General features: G+C 32.2%; 2 protein-coding genes across 2 annotated transcripts; one reads left to right on the forward strand and one right to left on the reverse strand.

Moving 5' to 3' along the window:
* The first annotated feature begins 12,057 nt into the window (after nucleotides 1-12,057).
* LOC111499047 (monothiol glutaredoxin-S2-like) lies at nucleotides 12,058-12,642 on the forward strand. The gene has a single exon (XM_023150491.1). The coding sequence runs from the start codon at nucleotides 12,160-12,162 to the stop codon at nucleotides 12,466-12,468; it is 309 nt and encodes a 102-aa protein (XP_023006259.1). The 5' UTR covers nucleotides 12,058-12,159; the 3' UTR covers nucleotides 12,469-12,642.
* A 25-nt stretch (nucleotides 12,643-12,667) lies between these two features.
* Nucleotides 12,668-19,153, reverse strand: LOC111499046 (anaphase-promoting complex subunit 7-like). Its single transcript, XM_023150490.1, has 18 exons — nucleotides 18,994-19,153; nucleotides 18,785-18,853; nucleotides 18,587-18,637; nucleotides 18,349-18,483; nucleotides 18,109-18,171; nucleotides 17,913-18,028; nucleotides 17,555-17,639; nucleotides 17,024-17,083; nucleotides 16,260-16,305; nucleotides 15,989-16,062; nucleotides 15,418-15,468; nucleotides 15,140-15,340; nucleotides 15,020-15,064; nucleotides 14,837-14,930; nucleotides 14,520-14,665; nucleotides 14,192-14,421; nucleotides 13,488-13,548; nucleotides 12,668-13,196 (listed from the first exon to the last, which is right to left on the reverse strand). Exons 1-18 carry the CDS (start codon nucleotides 19,060-19,062, stop codon nucleotides 13,110-13,112), a joined length of 1,683 nt encoding a protein of 560 aa, XP_023006258.1. The 5' UTR covers nucleotides 19,063-19,153; the 3' UTR covers nucleotides 12,668-13,109.
* Between the last annotated feature and the right edge of the window lie 1,201 nt (nucleotides 19,154-20,354).

Consider the following 20,354-nt stretch of genomic DNA (forward strand, 5'->3'; position numbering starts at 1 on the left):
GGAAGTAACAAAAATCAAAATTGAATTTAGATCATTGGATTGAATTAAAAAAAACAAACGAACGGTGAAGATTATTTTATTTAATGTGCCAATGGCATTCATGTACTTTCTTATTTTTATTTTATCTTTCAAATTAATTACAATATTTTAATATCTTTCTTTAAATATTTTGGTACAATAAATATTTTCAATTAAATCTCATTAAAACACGTTCAAAATTTTAATTTCAATTTAAATAATTTAAAACGTGTTGAAATCATTATTTCAATTTCTTATCATCAAACTCTCAAAATTTTATATTTAAAAATAAATATTTCAAAAAATCCATCATTGTTATTATTCCAGCAATAAAGTATTTTCAATTAAATCTCATTTATGTTTTAAATTCGAAATTTTAACTTCAATTTAAATAAAATTAACGTGTTGAAATCGTTATTTTAAATTCTTATCATCACATTCTTAAAATATTATATTTAAAAATATAAAAAAAAATAAAGTATTTTCAATTAAATCTCATCTATGTTTTAAGTTTGGAATTTTAACTTAATGTAAATAATTTAAAATGTGTTGAAATCGTTATTTTAAATTCTGCATCATGACAGTCTAAAATATTATATTTAAAAATAATTAAGAATATGTTTGTTATCATTAAAACATTCATTAATTAGTTTTAGTCGAAAAAATCGAAAACGGGTTAAATTTTTTTTTTTTAAAAAAAGAAATTAGGGTACGTATGTAGAGGCCATTTACGTAATTTCAACTACTAGGCTAGGTTGGCCGGGCATGTTATGCAACTCGAAGGCCCATTAAAGGCCCAACCAGAAATACGCCGGAACTCGCAGTTACTTTTTATTGGCGGGAAAAGTATGGAACCATGTAATAAATCGTTCGGAGCCGCACATCTCCGTTGATTTCAATCCAAGGGCCATAAAACATTCATGTTGTCAAGAGGTCGGGTCACTACCCTTTCACGGACTCTTTTCTGAAACTCCCCGGCGTCCGAGAAAAAGCTATGGCAAAACACTTGAAGCGACTGGCGTCTTCCGATGAAGCCATGTCCAATGGTTCGAGATTGTCGGAGGAAGAGGAACCAACAAGCGAGCAGATCAATGAGGAGCTCGAAGCGATCGCTTGTTCGGCAGGCTCCGATGAGGATGAATCTGCCGACGATTCAGGTAACGATACATTGCCTGTCGAAAATGGCTAGGAAGAGGTAAATTTTGAATTGATTTCCACAACATACGGAATTTATTTGTGTTAGTTTAGTCGGATCTCGGCAGGGATTTGATTTTTAAATTTCCTGTTACTAAGGTTAGATGGACTAGGTTTTGATGAATTTAGTCGTTTAGTTTTTCTTATAACAGCTTCATGAACGTGTTTCATGCTTCTTTTGGTTGGATGATGAAAGTCACATCGACTAATTTAGGGAATCATCATGAGTTTATAAGTGAGGAATACTAACTCCATTGGAATGAGACCTTTTGGGGAAGCCCAAAGCAAAGCCATGAGAGCTTATGCTCAAAGTGGACAATATCATACCATTGTGGAGAATCGTGTTCGTCTAACACTTTCGATGTCTTGTCACCTCAAATATGCTTTAATTTCTTCTCCGATTGTGGTCGTCAAGGCAAACATTGCTTTGATTCTCCATTTGTACAAAGTACCATTAGAATCCTTCTTTGTTTTACTCTAGGCAACGATCTCCCAAAGGTCCTGTTCTTGTAAATATAGGACATCATGCATGTTGTCCTACTTGTGGTTGAGTTTCTTTATTTCTCAAATAATTTGGAAATTGGGTTGGTTATACTTCAGTAATAACAAACAAACTCTTTCGACATAATACTTGTAGAGTCACGGACTACTCATGACACAAAAAAAACTCACTCACTACTAATATCAAGAAATCTAAAACATGAATGGTAGTAGTTTCTACAGAGTGTTTTGTAATCTTTCTCGATTGATGTTAGTAAAGAGTGCGAGTGTTTCCCACAAACCATTGTGTTCCACAATCTGCTATCAAAGCTATGGTAGTGTAGGTTGTTTGATCTCTTTGAATTCTTAGTATGCTCTGTGGTTGGTTGCAGCTCTGTCTAATCTTACACATCATAACGATTTCTTGAGATTATTAGTGAGTCGGTTTCTTTTGTGTTGTGAGTAGTCTGTGACTTTGCATGTTTTGTGTCGAAAAAACTTGTTTGGTATTACTGAGGTATAATCAACACTATGGGTTATTTCCAAATCGTTGGAGGAATTAAGAAACTCAACAACATGTACTTTACAACTCTTCGTGGGAAACACATCAATGAATGTTTCGTTGAAACGTTTTTAAAACGGGTTTGTTAGGGAGAGATTTTCACAACCTTATAAAGAATGTTTCGTTCTCCTTCGAACCGATGTGAGATCTCACAATCTACCCCCTTTAGGGTCCATCGTCCTCATTAATCAACATTATGGGTTATTTCCAAATCGTTGGAGGAATTAAGAAACTCAACAACATGTACTTTACAACTCTTCGTGGGAAACAAATCAATGAATGTTTCGTTGAAACGTTTTTAAAATGTGTTTGTTAGGGAGAGGTTTCCACACCCTTATAAAGAATGTTTCGTTCTCCTTCGAACCGATGTGAGATCTTACAATCTACCCCCTTTAGGGTCCATCGTCCTCATTGGCACTCGTTCTCCTACAACTGATGTGGGATCTCATAGAAACCTTTAGGGTCCATCGTCCTCATTGGCACTCGTTCTCCTACAACTGATGTGGGATCTCATAGAAACTTTGTTCTTTAGGCATGATCACATTTTGCATTTTTAGTTTCAAGTATGAATGGCTTGGAAATGAATGAACACTCATTATTAGTACTTAGGTTGTCCAAGTCAACCAATAGGTGAGATTCAAAATCTAGATTCGACACTGGATGACTTTGACATTCTCGTGCATCCCATGCAACATGATCTTCGCTTCTTAGAGTGAAGACTATTCCACACATTAACACAAGTTTTTCCAGCATACTTTGTCCTTACTCACATGCATTTTAGGAAGATGTGCAAGATGTTACCCAACACAAAATTGTTAGAAGCAAAACACCCTTAATTACAAAATTTTTATGATTGAGTCACTGAAATTCGTCGTTTTTGCCCTGACTTGTGAGCTATAAAGTTTCTTGGAAATCCCGATGAAACGTTATTTTCTTCCTTGAAATATGTGAATTTTACTGAGGTTAGATTGGGATTTGTGCTGAAAACTGATTATTGCATAATCATGCTTGTGTAGTTGGTGCTATATTATTATTGATGAGGCTCGAATTAAGAACGAATACTGTTTGAAGATTGTTGAAGTCCTACATTGACTAATTAAAGGGAAGATTATAGGTATATGAGCGAGAAATACTATCTCCATAGGTATGAGGGTTTTTTTAAGAAATCAAAAGTAAAACTTCGAAAACTTGTGTTTAAAATGGACAATATCATACCAATATGAAAGGTCGTTGTTCATAACATGGTATCAGAATTATACCCTTATCTTGAAAAATCCTCAGGTATCGAATAAAGAAGTTGACGATATCATTCTAATGTGGATCATTGTTGTTCATAACAAGTATTCCCTTCTTTCAGGGACAATGAGGTTGTGTTGAAAAAAAAAAATAATGAAAACAAGGAATATTTATGTAGGCATATCTTTACGCCCTAGCTTTGTGGGTTCGTCGGACCTTAGACGAAGTTTATCTTCGCCAATCGAACATTGTTTGTGTTGAATCCAAGCTTGTTCGACCACACATGCCGCCTGCACATGTATGTTCAATCGTCTGCGACACATTCGACTTGCCTCTACACTAGGCCAAGTCATTCCGTTCGACCTTGCCTCTCTGCTCAGGGTCAAGGTCTCTCAATACAACGTTGTGTCTCTTCTCGTCATCTCAATCTTCATCGACATGGCCCATATGTCTTGACGCCATCTCGAGTCTTGGGGTGTCATCGGCCATCACAACTTGCTCGGTCATGCCATCGAGAACAGGCCCGCATGTCACTCATCTCATCGGGACGTTCTGAACATCCATCCATCCGGTTCTATCGAGGCATTGGCTCTTTCGTGTCTGCCATGTCATTTACAGATACCGTGCCAAATAGTAGGTGTATGAAGTAACCTCCAACACGCGGGTTGAGGCGCAATACCGACACACCCGTGCCGCCCACTACTGTTCTTGAAAAACCCATTTCAAAGGAAGTCGTCCAAGACACTCGTCCCGGTACACTTAGATTGGAAAGTTGAAATAGTAAACTATCTATATTATTATTTTATCAAGGTCGGAGTTTGAAATTTTTGAAAATTTTGAAATTTTAAGCCTTTAAAAAAATATATTTTTCAAAGAAACTTGGAAAGTTGAAATAGTGAACTCATAATCATTTTAATTATAATATCTTAAGAAATTATTTTAATTATAATACCTTAAAAAGGAGCGAATATTAAAGAGGAATATATAAGTGCACCAAATATAGTAATGTGTCTTTTCTTTTGTCATGCCAATTGTGGCTAAATATAGTATCAATACTTCTAATCTTTCACAAAATTATATTCTCTTTAGATTTTCTTTTCTTTTTTTGTTTATTTATTACTTAATTTGTCATTCTATACATAAATAAAAGGTAAATTCGATCACTAGTTGAATTAAGTTTAAATGAAAATTTTATGAATTTAGTCCATATAATTATTTATTTATTTATTTATTTATCAACCACTTTTAAATTTAATTTTTAATTATTTAGAGAATATGTTTTAAAAATTTATATTATATTGAATTACAAAAGTTAATTAAATGTTTGAAAATAAATAAACATTTTATTTTTATTAAAACAAAAATAAAATATATGATTGGTTTGGATTGAATTGGTTATTTAAAAAATATTTAATTGGATTAGATCTAAAAAAAAATGTGTCAATTGGAGTGACTCAACCCAACTCACGAACATTTATTGTAAAATATTTCGATAATTTTGCATGATATAAAATCCAAAAACATAAATAAAATATTTTGACACGACGGGATACAACCCAACGTCTTCGGGAGAGTCGACTCCATTTCTTTCCCTCTCGACTTATGATCGAGCTCGGGAATCTTTGGGTGCCTTCTGATTGCGTGACACATGCAACATATACTCGTTAAAGATCACTATAGCTTTCTTTGCTGCCTCTCATCAGAGCTAAAAGTTGCATTATGTAAAGTAAAATAAAATAATTATAAAAAAAAACTAGAATTAATTATGGGATATAATTGAGAAAATTGAAGATTTTTTATTGAGATATTTGCACCCATACCCTTGTTATGAACCCATTTACATAGAGAGCTAAAATAATATTTTATTTTATTATATTTTTCATATATTCCTAAGTTTCAAAATTTTTACAATTGAATTTTGAGATAGTTTCCATTTAATCCCTAAATTTCAAAAATTATATATATATATATATATATTAGTTTTGCATTTATTTCCAATGATTTAAAATAATTATGGTATATAAACTTAAATTAATTTTTTATAGTGACTAAAAAATTAACAAAAAATTATTTAAGAAAATGAATTAATTATCATAAATTAATAAATACAAATCAATACAAAAGACTAAAAATCGAGCGTGAGTGAAAAAATTTGATCCAACAACTTTGTTCGAAAAAATAAAACTTTTAGATATAAATTATACAAAAATTTTAAGATCGATATGAAAGAGAAAGTTTTGGAACGGATTATCTTGACGATCAATATCAAAAACAAAAAAAAAAAAAACACGTGATTTGAATAACTCCACAAAAAGTTTGATCAACACTATTTGAATGACTCGAGCATTCAAGTTCTAAAACACAATAATTTGCAAAAATTAAAATCAGAGGTATAAGAATTTGATCATCACAACATCTTCTAGAACTTCCTTTTGACGAGCTACCATTACTCAAATATAAGTGATTAAAGCTCGAGGTAGCTTTTTGGCTCTCATCTTTATAATTGGACCTGACAATTTAGTTTAATTTCATATTACTAGGGGTAAAATTGTAAAATTCAGAAATTTAAGACCCAACAAAAACTAAAATTAAAACTCGAGAGTAAAGAATTTAACGTCTTAAAACGTAAGGATACTCAAAATTTCTGGGACCAAAAGAGAAATATACTTAGTTTTTCTCTCCAACTGATATGGGATCTCCCAATCCACCGCTAGCGAATATTGTCCTCTTTCGGCTTTCTCTTCTAGACTTCCACTCAAGGTTTTAAAATGTGTTTACCACCCTTATAAGAAATGTTTCGTTCCCCTCTCCAATCGATGCAAGATCTCACAAATAGTAATAGAATTTGGATAACCTAGAACCTCGAGAAACCTACAATAATTCAAAGAAAATAATAAATATTTTAACTGCTAAAATACGTTAAAATTAACTTTATTATATATATATTATGATAAAGATATTATGCGGCAAATCGAGTAACGATAATTTCGAATAATCAATTTATAGTATAGTATGATACAAACATATTTGGCTATAGAATATAGGAATTAAAAAGAAGATCATATAATAGCAAAGAATGTCAAAATTTTGCATCGAATATCATTTGGTGGGATTATCAGATTGTGACAAATCAACGGCCACCCAAAACTGATCAATAATAAATAAAGGAAATTATTATTAAGAATAAAATCTTTTAAAGTCCCCTTTTTTTAATATTACAAATAAATTAAAATTAGAGGAAATTATTTTTGGGGAAAAAAAACACACACATCCTTTATTTATTTATTTATCTCAATTTTGTGAACTTATTAATTTTGATTATTTGGAAATTATTTATAAAAATAATAGCATAAAAAATAAAGAAATTTTTGTAATATCCTTGCAAAGATATATTAGTTAATTGATATGGATTAGAAGATGTCCATTATATAATGAATTTTGATGCCTTCCAATAAAATAGAAATTAATTTAAAATATATTATAATTTAATGATATTGTACTACTCGAAAGTCATCTCGTCTCTTGAAAGTTGTACATATTTTTTGTCTTTCGTTTCGTTGTTTCAATTTGTGCTAGGAGAGAGAATAGACACGACTCTCCCTCTCCCTGATCTACTGTTTAAAATACGTCAGTCATTTGAAGTTTTTGGGTTGAGTCGGATAGGATTAGACCCAATCAAATCTAACCGTGACTTCGAGTTTAGGTGTCGTATTGTTATCTAAGAAGTATGAATTTCTTTTTTATTATTATTTTTATTTATAATGTTAAATGATGGGTTTTTCTCAATAAGAAATGGTAATAAATAAATAAATAAATAAATATTAATTGGAATGAGATTAGTGTAAAATTGTGGTTTTTGAAATGTGAAAGCATAAAATATTATAAAGAATTATATAATTATTTTAATTTTCTACTGATTAAAAATTAATAATAAATAAATAAATAATATACGATCCCAGACCTTGCATATTTTACATTCCTTTTTTGATGAGACGGTTTTTTTTTTTAATAAAATGAAAAAATATTTTAGGGTTTCAATTTTGCTTTTTGTTTTTTAATTAAAAAAAATATTTATTTATCATTTATTATTTATTAGGTCGAGAATGCTAGCGAAATTCTAGATTAGCTAGATAAGAAGAATATCACGAGTATATAAGCGATGATAACTATTTTTAATGAATACGACTAATCCCTAAAAAGACATGAAGGGTCGTTACTTGTTGTCTCTAATAATTGTAAACTCGAATTCATACACATGTCCCTGACTTAGTCATTCGATGAAATCTTCAGGTACCGAACAAGGAAGTCATGAAGCTCGAAAGATGTAGTCATGGTGTGATCTGTGGTAGAACCCTATCAGAAATAAATGGTTTGGTTCAATTGTAGTTTTGCTGACATAAAGAGAGTTTTGAACCCCAAATCAAACGGAAAAAATGAAAGTTTAGCTCGTAACTTAATTGTCGAGACAACTATAACAACTCTTTCTAAAGGTCCAAACGTTCAAATCTCGATCTCACTATAAAAGCAAAATTTTCTAAATTCGGGACCTAATTCTATCTCGAGTATACTCCTAGCTATATGCATGCATGAAAAGTAGGTTACCCTTTTAACGGGGGAGGCGTATAAGAAGTATGGAACTCAAAAGCAACCCTTTCCCAAAAAAAATGGCTCTTGGCCTAAGTCTTGAGCCACTCTATTTTATTTTTTATATTTTAAAAATTAAATAAAATACTCAAAAAAATATTCCCCAACTATAAATTTAAATTGACGATCACCCACTTATAAGAGATTCCAAAAGGTAAATAAATAAATAAAATAAAATAAAATAAAATAAAATAAAAAAATAAAAGTGAAGAAGCCTTTCAAAGGATGCCATTTTATTATATAGTTTTTATTTAAGACTATATTTGTATGATATATTGATATCATCAACCTATCCTTAACAATAATATATTTTTCCTTTTAAAAAACATTAGGTTATATTACAACATGTGGTTTTTGGTGAAATTATTAACAAAATTAAGTGTATTTTTCGGGCCTAGTTCTTTTCAAGTAACCAGCTCCCTCCTGTTGTCGGGTCCCTCTTGAACTATGAATACTCGAAGATGTCCCGAACTCTTTCAGTTGAAAATCAAATAATTAATCATATGTCACATTTAAACCGAATGATTGACTATTTATTTTATATTCATTAGTTCGTTTTAAAAAATAATATATATATATATATATATATATATATATATATATATAAATAAATAAAATAAGTCCATAAATTTTGATAATTATATAAAATTTTAAAAATACTAAATAAATCTAAAATCAATGAAATTAATAAACAAAATATTAAATATTACTAAAATACTAAAAATTTAAAGATTTATTAAAATGAAACATTTTTTAAAAAATACGTTGAATACAAATTTGAAAAATTAAAGGACTAAATTTATAATTTAACTAAATTATTGAGACTCATAATAAACTTGGTCCAAAATTTTTACAAATTAGGAAAAAAAAATTTATAAATTAGGTCTAGATTCATAACACATTCCTTTTGCTTTGAAATTTAAATTTTTATAAAATATTAAAGTTAAATAAAAATGAACAAAGGAAAATATATACTCAATAATAAAATTAAAATAAAATGTGGGCTGAAAATGAAATTAAATTTGTAATTATTATTTTTAAGTTACAATAAATTTGAATTCATTAATGACAATTTTTAATAAAAATTTAATATTAAAATTACTAATAGTAGAGGGATTAAATTATTAAAAAAAAAAAAGATATAAATGAGAAAATATTTATTTAAAAAAGAAAAAAAAATTGAGATAATGTTGGGAACCTCAAAATAAATAAAATAAATATTACAGAATCTTTCACAGCTTCAATTCTCTGCTTTTTTTTTTTTTCTTTTTCATGTACGGCTACTTTTTATGGTTTGTCTTTCACTCTCTCTCTCTCATTGAACATATAAGAGATTTGAAAGCGAAATGAGAGACTTAGGACTTACCTCACTTCTCCTTCATTTTCCTTTCTTTAATTCCAAAAAGATAAATTCTACTTTTTCTTGACTAAATCTCTAGAGATCGAGTTTCGTTTCAATAACCAACCTAAACCTACCTTATTATTTAAAAAAGGTAAGAAAAACGTCCGAAGAATTAGGTACACGAAGGATGAATAGAACCCTAAAATCTAAAAATTATATTTTTTTAAATGGACTGAAACAAAACCCTAAAACTAAAAGATATATTCTTGAAGTGAACGGAAACACCCGTTAAAATATCAACAAAACCTTAAAACTAAAAATTATATTTTTTTAAGAAACGGAAATAATAATTAAGATATTAACAAACACTTTGAAACTAAAAATTATATTTTTCAAAGAAACGGAAACATTAATTAAGATATTACTAAAACCCAACTAAAAGTTATATGGTTCGAAAATCCAAAAACCTAATCTATATATATACACACACGCGTGTACACGTTCATACACAATAAATATATATACATATATGTACACGTTTATGTTCATGCACAATACAAGATTCGTCTGATTAATAAGCAAAAACTTTATTTATAATATATATATATAAAAATAAAACTTTAAAATTAAAGGTTATATTGTAAATGAGGCTGATAAATAAATAGAATCCTAAAATTAAAAATTATGTTATTCGATAAACGGAAAAATTAATTTATATATATATACTAAAGAAACGTTGATATAATCGAAAAATTATAGTATAAAAATTTAAACTTCGAACATTTTGATAAGAGCGAGAAAAATTATTAAAAACTTGGAGTAAAAATTTAGGGAAATTTGTAAGAATGGTTAGGAATTGAAGGGTCTGGAGAATTCTGATGGGGCAAAAGAAAGAAAGAAAAAGGAAGCAGGAGCTTGTTCTTCAATTTCTTTGTTTTTGATTTGGATGCGAATCCAAAAAAATAAAAATAAAAATAAAAACGCATATTTTTCATATGGATAAATCCAAATACTTTCTCCAGCTCAATAGATGCCTCCAAGATAGCTACACCACCAAAATCCTCTCTCTATATAAATATTGTTATTTATTTTTTAAAATAAATAAATAATTGTTTTTAATAATAATTATTATTATATTATTATTATTTTGGGTGTGGATGTTTAATTTGGCAAATCCAAATCCTAAACCTAGGAAGGGAATTCTCAAATCTAATAAAGCTGGATTTCATTCTAAAGAATATATATATTAAAGAAAAAAGGAACAAACCCGAGTCATTTTTTTTAATAAGAATAAGTTTTTCTCATAAACCCGAGTCATTTTTTTTGAGTAAGAACAACTAATCAAATTAGAAACAGAGCTATCGTCATCAAATTTATACATCGCTTAGTTGAGCTTATAATAATACCTTGAACAATTGAGTTGAGTATTTACATTCAAATTGGCTTATGCACTGTATTATTATGGGTTAAATGGTAAGTTTGGTCCCTAACTTAAGCAGTTATCTTTCTTGTACACAAACTTTGGAAAGTAGTTATTAGGCGTTAAAATATCTATTACCCGTAGTTCAACGTTTGTAGTTTTTGTCTAATAAATCTTTTACCTATTCTAACCTTTTAAAATTCATTTTCCTACCTAACATAAAATTGAAAAGTTAGGTTGTTACTAAACATTTCAATTTCATTTATAGACTCTTAATTTTCTTTTTTTTATTAGAGGTAAATCGAAAGTTTAGAGATTTTTTAGACTTTTTTAATATTCAAATATTAAATTTTTTAATAATTAATTTAGATAGATTAAGAAAAAAGAAAATCCTCTTTAATTATATATATTGAAAATTTATAAACTTTAAAGTATAAATTTTTGAATTTCAAGTTTTTGTCTAATAAATCTTTGACCTATTCAACTTTTGGAAAGTTTAGTGTAGCGTAAGCTCACTGATAGCAAATATTATTATTTTTGTGTTTAGCTTAGTCTAAGCTTACTTGGTAGCAACTTTTTTCTCTATCCTCTTTCGAATGTCCCCCCTCAAGCTTTTTTTAAAACACGGAAGTAGGATCGATATAAATTTCAATGTTATTTATAAAATTCCTTCATTTTTTTTATTAGACATAATTGAAAGTTCAGAGACTTTTTAGATGTTTTTAATATTCAAATACTAAATTTTCAATGATTTAACATTTTTTATTTAGATATAAGATTAAGAAAAAAGAAAATCCTCTTTAAATAAATAAATATATAGAGAGAGAGAGAGAATAAAAGGAATTGGACGGTGAAAAGATCGGAGAAAAAGGAAATGTGATCTGATTGTAAAAGGAATTTGGAAGCTCTCTATGTTGTGGAGAGTTTGTATGTGGAAACCGTACAAAGGACACGTCTCTGTTTGTTTTTTCACATAATATAATATAATATATATATATATATATATATATATATATATATATATGCAAAGATTCGAAGCTGTGCAAAATTTTTGCAATATCCCATTCAAAAGAGTGGCTTGGAAGTTTCCAGCTCCTTCAAATATCTCTACCAAACGAACATTCTCTGTTTCTCTCCCTCTCTCTCCTAACAAAATGGCTGTATAAATATCCCCTTTTGGAGCCTTCATTCCTCACTTCAATCCCAACCATTCCCCTTTCTGTGCTTCTGCTTTGCTTGCCATTCACTTCTAAGCTCTCATTAATGGAGACTGTCAACAAGTTGGTTTCAGACAGGCCAGTGGTTGTGTTCAGCAAGAACACTTGCTGTATGAGCCATTCTATCAAGACACTCTTGTGTGATTTCGGAGTTAACCCGACCGTCTACGAGCTCGATGAGCTTCCCAGAGGCAAAGAAATTGAGCAAGCCCTCCTCTGCATTGGCTGCAACCCCGCCGTGCCAGCCGTGTTCATTGGTGGTGAACTCGTTGGCGGCGCTAATGAAGTCATGAGCCTTCACCTTAAGAGGAACTTGATCCCAATGCTTAGGAGGGCTGGTGCTTTATGGGTTTAAACTTTGCTTTCCCCCACCCCGCCCCCTCTAACTATAACTTCTGACATACCTAAGCTCAGAGAGTTTACTTGAAAAGTCCTTATGTAAGTCCTTTTTTGGTGACTTCAATGTAATCTGATGTAATGTAATGTTTTGGTTTATCTAGTAATAAAGTTCATGAAGTATAAAAACTAACCCAAATCTTCCATCTGCAAAGAAATATTTGAAAGTTCATTAATAATGTAAAACTGAGTAGCTAATTCAGAAATACACAGAAGAATACATAGGCTTCTACCTGAATATAATCAATGATCTTGTGTACATAAGTTACACAAAAGACTGCTCTTCGTTTGCTACGAAAATACATACAGATTACAGTTTTCATAGTCATGAAATCATCATAGTATCGAAGTACCTCGTATGCAGCTACTCAATCGGAATGCAGTGGCTATGATTTCGCCAACTTTTGTTCGGTTGATCTCGACAATGTGAAACTGTATGAGTGATTGGGAGAGATTTGCATGAATGGTTGTGAAATCATGTTGCAGTTCTTTCAAATGATTCATCCGCACGTGTACAAGTTACTATTTACTCTTCATCATCAGAGGGTCGTTGTCTAAACCATTACTTGCAAATGTAAACATCGTGGATTGAATTGTTACTCATAAGAGTTCGGTTTCTTCTTGGTCTCCGTCGGCATCATCGACCTCATTGTCTTCGTCGTCTTCAGGTGCATCAGGATCCACTCCCTGCAATATTGATGTGTTTCAAAGGAAATGCATTTCAATGAGCTGTTCATGTTCTAATGCCTTTTTCCCCTAAAGGAAAATAATGTGCAGGGCCCTTTCCAGGACTAGACTATGCATGAACGAAGCGAAGCGAGGTACAACTTCTTGCTTTCAATCATCAATGAAAATGTCTCTTATCAAAAAAATAATAAAATAAAAAATTGAAAGCGTTTAGAACTTGTATATATCCTCAAATTTTTAAGCTGTGTTTTTCTACGCGTTCTAGACCTTCATTGATAAATAAAAGCAAACCTTCATTTGTTTTTCTAAGCGCTCAAGACCTTTCTTGGCAGCTTCGTTCTGGGGATTCATCCTGTACATGATTAATAAACCAAATAAATATGACATGAAAAAAGGCAATGGTCAGAAAATACCACTCCAGAAGCAAGAAAGCTGAAGAAAAATACACGAGAAAAGTTAATAAAACTAGAAAAGGACATAACAGAATAGTGTTGGGTTGAACTTGCAGAAGCTAGACTGTTTGAGAACTAAGTCTTATGTATCATAAGAGATCCCAAGTATTTGTTACGGTTCATTGGATTCTTGAGGAACTACTTTTTTAACACACAAGGATTATCAAGCGTGCAAGGGAAGAGGGAATGTGATAGAATAATGCTAGTTGGCGAGACGGCCCAACTATGGGTGTGTGAGATCCCACATCGGTCGGGGAGGAGAACGAAACACATTCTTTATAAGGGTGTGGAAACCTCTCCCTAGCAGATGTGTTTTAAAAACCTTGAGGGAAAGCTCAAAGAGGACAATATCTGCTAGCGGTGGGTTTGGGCTGTTATAGGGTGAGACAACGGCGTTTAGCGAGGTTATTAGTCATACATAATCGTGTGTCTAATGTAGAAAGTTTCGGTTAATGGGTATGATTTTCCACTCTTAAAACAGGAGATTGCCAGTAGAATGGGGCGGGGGCGAGCAAACAGAAAGCATCGTGCATAACGTTTCACCTTAATGCAGCTTGATAGTGAGATAAAGCATCTTGCAGCATATTTGTGGCTGCAAACACTTGAGCTAGTTTTACGTGAAGAGAATCATCAGCCCAGTCCTTAAGGTACCTCTCCAGTAAGGATACAGCATCTCTGTTTCGACCTTCAATTACATGGAGCTCTGCCAAAGCTAATGCCGACCCGAGGTAACCAGGTTCCAGCCTAAGGGCTGACTCATAAAACTTCTTGGCCTATCAAAAATTCCATGCCAGATCCACATATGAAATATATTTGCTAATAGCAGTCTCAAAGTCTGAATTACTACAAAACAAATCTTTAAGTCATGTACCTTCTCTCTACCACCTGAGTTACTAGCATGTACATCTCCAACTAATTTTAGAGCCTTTGCAGATTGAGGCATCGCTTTCATTGCCTCCCGAGCAGCATATAATGCCTCTTTTATTTTAGACAGAGCTAGATGAGAATGGACCAAGCCTGCAACCAAAAGTGAATTCACAACCATTTGGAAGTTGAGCATTTTAGGCAACGAAATACATTTATTGACAGTTTGATTGCATTCACGAATACACAAAAACCAAAATAAAATGAAGGTAACATTGAGAGCGGTATGATAATTGTATAAAATTTTCCGCTTAAAAGTTACACCTTGATATGAACGAATATCGGGTCTCAATTCTTGCGCATTCCTGAATGCACTAACGGCTGCATCTGGCTGCTTCAATGCTAATAACAGGTTTCCCTGAAAGTAGAAACAAGAAATTTGAGGTGATTGATATTCTGGTGGTCATTCTATTCAGGTCTCTTTGCAAACGTATATTTAATAAGTACCTTCATGATGAAACCTGTTATATGCCTTTCATCAATTCGGATGCTCTGATTATTAGCAGTATGAATGTTAGAACATATAGAAAAGAAAATAAATCCCAAAGCTCAGTTTTGATAACAAACCTTCTCAGCATAAGACAGGGCTCCCCTCTCATCTTTTGTTTCCCACAATACAGACAAAGTCACAAAAACTTCTGGTCTTGTAGAATCAATATTTAACAAGTCATAGACTAACTTGTTTAGCATTGAATAATCAGACTTCATCTTCAGAAGCATTGCATATTCATCCATATATGTTACAAGATATGGATCAATTGATCGTGCCTGTAATAACATTAAATTAAATGTCACTGGGGGATAAAGTAGATCATTATCATAATTATGCTGCCGTTTCACGTTACCTTTTCAAAATTCATGATAGCCTCGTCGTTTTTTCCCATGATGGCTTCAACCTGGACACAGAGTTGTCAACATGTTAGTGAGGAGGAAAGGTCCAAAGAGTTTCTTTTTTATGCTTACAGAACATTCAATATCATCAAATAAAGTATGTACTTAATTACAAACTTAGTCCTTCAAATTTGTATCAATTTGATCAATTTGATCTCTGAACTTATAATTTAACCAAAAAGCATATTGAACATTCAATGAGTGAAAAGAGGAAAACAGGAAGTATTTTTGCAAAAACATATTATTGTCATGAAGGGGCATCATACAGCAAAACAGATAGGAGAAAACTTGAAAGAGAGCACACACATAAAGGTGATGTAATGCCCACTGCCAAAACAATTATGGATATTCTTCTCCCTCAGCTACAAGCAACATAAGCGAGCTCCACTTGAATACAGAGAGAAGTGAGAAACTTCATCCAGTTTCAACATTCCGTTTCACTAGGAGCCACAAATATGCTTGAGGAGAAAGGGTTGCCCAAGATTAAACATTCATAATCTTAGATTTGTTATCACAAGAACCCACCTTTGCAATTTCAAGTAACAGGTGAATATTATTGGGAAAACGTTGCAATAAATCCAAAAACAGCTCCAAACCACCTGCAAAGGTTATTTAAAAAAGTAATAATAAATAAATATAGAGAGAAATGAGAAAGCTAGCTGATGTCTGAACTCATATGAACCAAATTTTATATCATTTGCATAAGAGGAGGATGAATATTATCAAGTGCTTACAGGATAAAGTGACATAAACTATGCATAGCTTTGATAGTTCGAACAGGAAGACAGTATTTTACCTTTGTAATCATTTGACGCGATGCAGCACTGGGCCTCAACATAGCGCTGCAGATAATTTCAAAACAACATAAGCACTTTTTTTAAAAAATAATAATAAGAAAACACTAATGAATTTTTAAAATATAACGGGAAAATAAAGACATGTAAAACAATTTAAACTAATTCTGAACTTGCCCATGATCTACAGAAGATCGCACAATTTGTTGGTGCATGCAAAATCAGAGCAAATACAAATACTTGGTTGACGACTATTTAAACAACCAACTACTCATTCGGAAATTGCCCGTGATCAAATACTAGGCAGTACTTATCCATTACATTTCTTTAAAATGACTGGTAAAATAACAAGCATAGAATACACCAGGTTTCGAGTTTGGAAGCATGTTATATCAATTAATGTGAATCCCATTGCCCTATTCTTGGCTGGCAAACAATGGGTAGTAATAATTGGACACTTCATCCTTCTCTTTGTTGAATGGAAGTTTGTTTCAAAACTCAAATACATGTGCAGCTTAAAAGCCTACTAACATCAAAGCTATTTGATAAGGCAACATGAGCATAGATCAGTAGTAAAGGTATCTGCATCATCCCTCAAGGTTGGTGATTTAAATCCTGACACCCCGTGTATAACTCAAAAAAAAAAAAAGGAAACAGCTATCTATAATTAAGCAAATGAGAAAGGGCTCGTCATTTCACAATTAAACCAAATCGTAAAGTATGAAAAGTGGAAGCTTGTTAGCTGCTTATCTCTTCCAACACTTACTGGCAGCCAGCGATTTGAGTCAAAGTGATCAAAAGGAGTTTTGCCACTTCTGTTTGATGTCTGAAATAAAATTCAAAAGAAACCAGAAGGAGAGTATTGTAAAATGATGTTAAATTTTCTACAAACAAAAATTACCATAAAACAAAACCAGCATAGATGCAAATGATCTTCATGCTAACTGATAAACTGAGAAATCTAATATTTTGGAGACAGCATAAGAATCTCTGTGGACACTGAATATGGTAATAGAAGTCAATACAAGGATTAAAAAAGAAGAAAGACGATAAGAGACTCAAAACCAAAAGACGGGACTGCCAGGTTTGACATCTCGTAAAACCTATTGTAAGCATAGTGGTCAGCAGCTTCTGAAACCTAACTGTAGAACTCGCATGCTAATAGAATTACAGGAATATCATATGACATTGAAAAACTTATACTACTGAAATTTTGAATAAAGATATAACTACAAATTAAAAATTACGTATCCCTACATTCAATTAGTGCTTTCTATCAATACATTCGAAAACCAACCTGAGGAAACAACGAAATGATGTCTTTGGCAGTAGCGCCAAGTTCTGCTAAAGCTATAATAGCTTCAAACACAAAAGGACAATTTCTGTAAAAAAAGAAATAAAAAAAAACAAGTATTAGAGCGTGAATCTGAATTATAGTTATGGGAGGGAGAAAGGATAATAATTTTAGTCAACAACCACATAATAAGTAAGCTGAAAAAATAACAGTCAGCGAAGTTGTTATGTCTGCAGTCACAAGTTTAATTGTCAATGGTGCAGGATCCGTAAAACAGTTAATACATGTAAGGTAAGAATTGAAAACCAAGTGTCCATGTACATATGAGCAACGGACAGCACAATTGCTTTCACTAACTAACCTTAAGCACTCCTTGTAACATGCAATAGCAGCACGGTTATGCCTCGCAAATCTATAAAGCTTTCCCATCAAAAGATTCATTTGTAAATTTCTTGCTTTACTTGGAATTCCCTCCATCTGCAAGGTATAACTGACAGAAGTTTAACATCAAGTAGAATATCTGTGCACGAGCGCGTGTGTGAGAGAGAGAGATAGACCTCTACAAGGGCAGCTCTGTTGTCACTTAATGCACAATAACACGACGCAATTTTAAACTTCACCTGTCGCAATAACGATATGAAGGCATAATATGAATCATGAAGGGAAAAGAAATCACCTAAAAGACTAAAAAGAACAATTTTGCAGCAAATAAGCTGATGAAGGGAAAATAAACAAAATATACATAATAAGTGAATATAAAGAACTGAGCAATATATTAGGAAACAGTTTCGTTCTACCTCATTTTCATTAACGGCCGATACATTAAATGAGTTTGGAGAAGAGGACCTGTTTGACTGCAAAGAACTTCTAATAGTAGCTGAATTTTGTTTAGGAATAATCTTATAGTATTGCAGGGCTTGCTTGTAAGTATGCTGTCAAGTTATACAAGAAAGTTACACCCCTAATATTATTGAAGATAATTTAGCATAAAACTAATCCTGGAGTAAGCAGCATCTAATCAACTCAGAGACTTACAATTGCTCTTCGATACTCCCTTTCTCGAAATAATGCATCCCCAAGAAGCACCTAGCAACGAAGAAACAGAGTAAAAAAAGGTCCAACTACAAGATGGATTAGAGTGCAGAAATTTCTTGCAAAAAACGATGCGATAAAAGATGAACAAAATCTTATGAAAACAGTACAATAGCAGTAAATGAATTCAGAACTACAAACCAAGCTCTCAGACTTGAGGTGAGGACTGGATTCAACATTAGCAGCAGGCGATGAAACAAGAAAGCAACCCTGAACAATATAAGAAAAATCACCGAAAAGATTTAGTCCGATCTCGAATCCGAATTTGAAGAAGGTGAATTTGCTTGTTCATGTGTTAAGAGTGAGTGAATATAACTGAAGAGAAAGCGATGAGAGAAACGAAAGCTTACCAGCATGTGAGCTGAACTGTAGAGCCCTAGGTCGAGAAGAGTGGAGATTTGATCCTTTGGAACCTCCATTTTTGTTTCAGCAGTTCTTAGTTCGGAAGATTGCTGAAAATTTTGAACCAAATGTGCTGTCACGGAAACCTCAACAGAACCCGCTCTCTTCTCCTCCCTCTCTTGCTGCAGAGGAAGAACGTATCTAGTGTGGGCCGAAATTATTATTTAAAAAGGCCCAAATACTTGGCCCAATAATCGGACGGAGGCCCAAATTCCTGGTCCAAAAATCGGCTATGCAGGCTGCTTTGGGCTCACAACAACAATCTCGGCTGGCCACTTTGAAAGTATCGGTCACTTAATACTCGGAATTTGTGCTAAAAATGAGCGATATTTTATATTTTAATATATTTTTAGTATTAAACTTTGAAAAACATTTTGTATTGATATAATTAACGACAAATATCATTTTTTTTAATTAATTGATACATTAAATATAAACTTATTAGAGAATTATGACATCAATAAACTACAATTTTAAACCACCCTGGCTATTAAATTGCATTGATACTTGATTTTCGAGATGTCAAATTGCATTCTTAGGCTTACCATGGATGGAATATTCCTTGATACTCTGACTTTCAAGGCACATTGCATTCTTAAGCTTACAATGAATGGAATGGAATATTCTCGGAGTTAGCATTTTACTAATAGTTAAGAAAGTCGAGGCTTTTCTCCCCTCAGTGCAGGCTTTACAACTCGAGAGAAGTAGCCTGCAGCAAATTTACACAGCCCCACTCAACATTCTTAACGAACAATCGAATAGAGAATCCAAAGACAAATTAGTCATTCAATCTTATAAACTAATCGAGATAGCAATTGGAAAAAGAGACAAACGAGGAGGCAGGAACATGAAACTCTAACTTCCATTTTTTATTTATTTAACGACTGGCTTTCATCACGGTCGCCCCCTAATTACCAAACAACCAGACATCAAATTAGTTTCAATCGAGATTTCCTTCACTTATAGGAACCGATATCAACGACAAGACAAGTCCTACGTTTAGTTACCAGCCGCCCTCTCAATATCGAGCCTTGACCCACCGAGTAGCCCTCGCCATGCAAGGTGCAAATATGGGATGCTAGGAGTCAATTGCCCTTGTTCTTTATAAATCTCCACATTACTAAAAGACTTCAAAGCCAAATAGAAAAACAAAAAACAAAAAAGGGAATATAAAAGTCAATAACATGCTAATAACAAAAAAGCACAGAATTAATAATTTTCCAAATCCCCTCCCCCAATTGGATTCACAATTTCCCTCTGCACAAAGCCTTCTTTTTTTTTTTTTTTTTTTTTTTTTTTTTTTTCTCTT

This window comes from Cucurbita maxima, unplaced genomic scaffold (assembly GCF_002738345.1).
Source record: "Cucurbita maxima cultivar Rimu unplaced genomic scaffold, Cmax_1.0 Cma_Scf00026, whole genome shotgun sequence".
NCBI lineage: Eukaryota > Viridiplantae > Streptophyta > Magnoliopsida > Cucurbitales > Cucurbitaceae > Cucurbita > Cucurbita maxima.

What these genes read in the sequence shown, in the direction of transcription:
- LOC111499047 (XM_023150491.1), top strand. Translation starts at nt 12,160, where the DNA reads ATGGAGACTGTCAACAAGTTGGTTTCAGACAGGCCAGTGGTTGTGTTC.
- LOC111499046 (XM_023150490.1), bottom strand. Translation starts at nt 19,062, where the DNA reads ATGGAGGTTCCAAAGGATCAAATCTCCACTCTTCTCGACCTAGGGCTC. An exon ending in GGGAGTATCGAAGAGCAATT is followed by an intron (nt 18,484 to 18,586) that starts GTAAGTCTCTGA and finishes ATAACTTGACAG; the next exon opens with CATACTTACAAGCAAGCCCT. An exon ending in CGCGTCAAATGATTACAAAG is followed by an intron (nt 16,063 to 16,259) that starts GTAAAATACTGT and finishes TAACCTTTGCAG; the next exon opens with GTGGTTTGGAGCTGTTTTTG.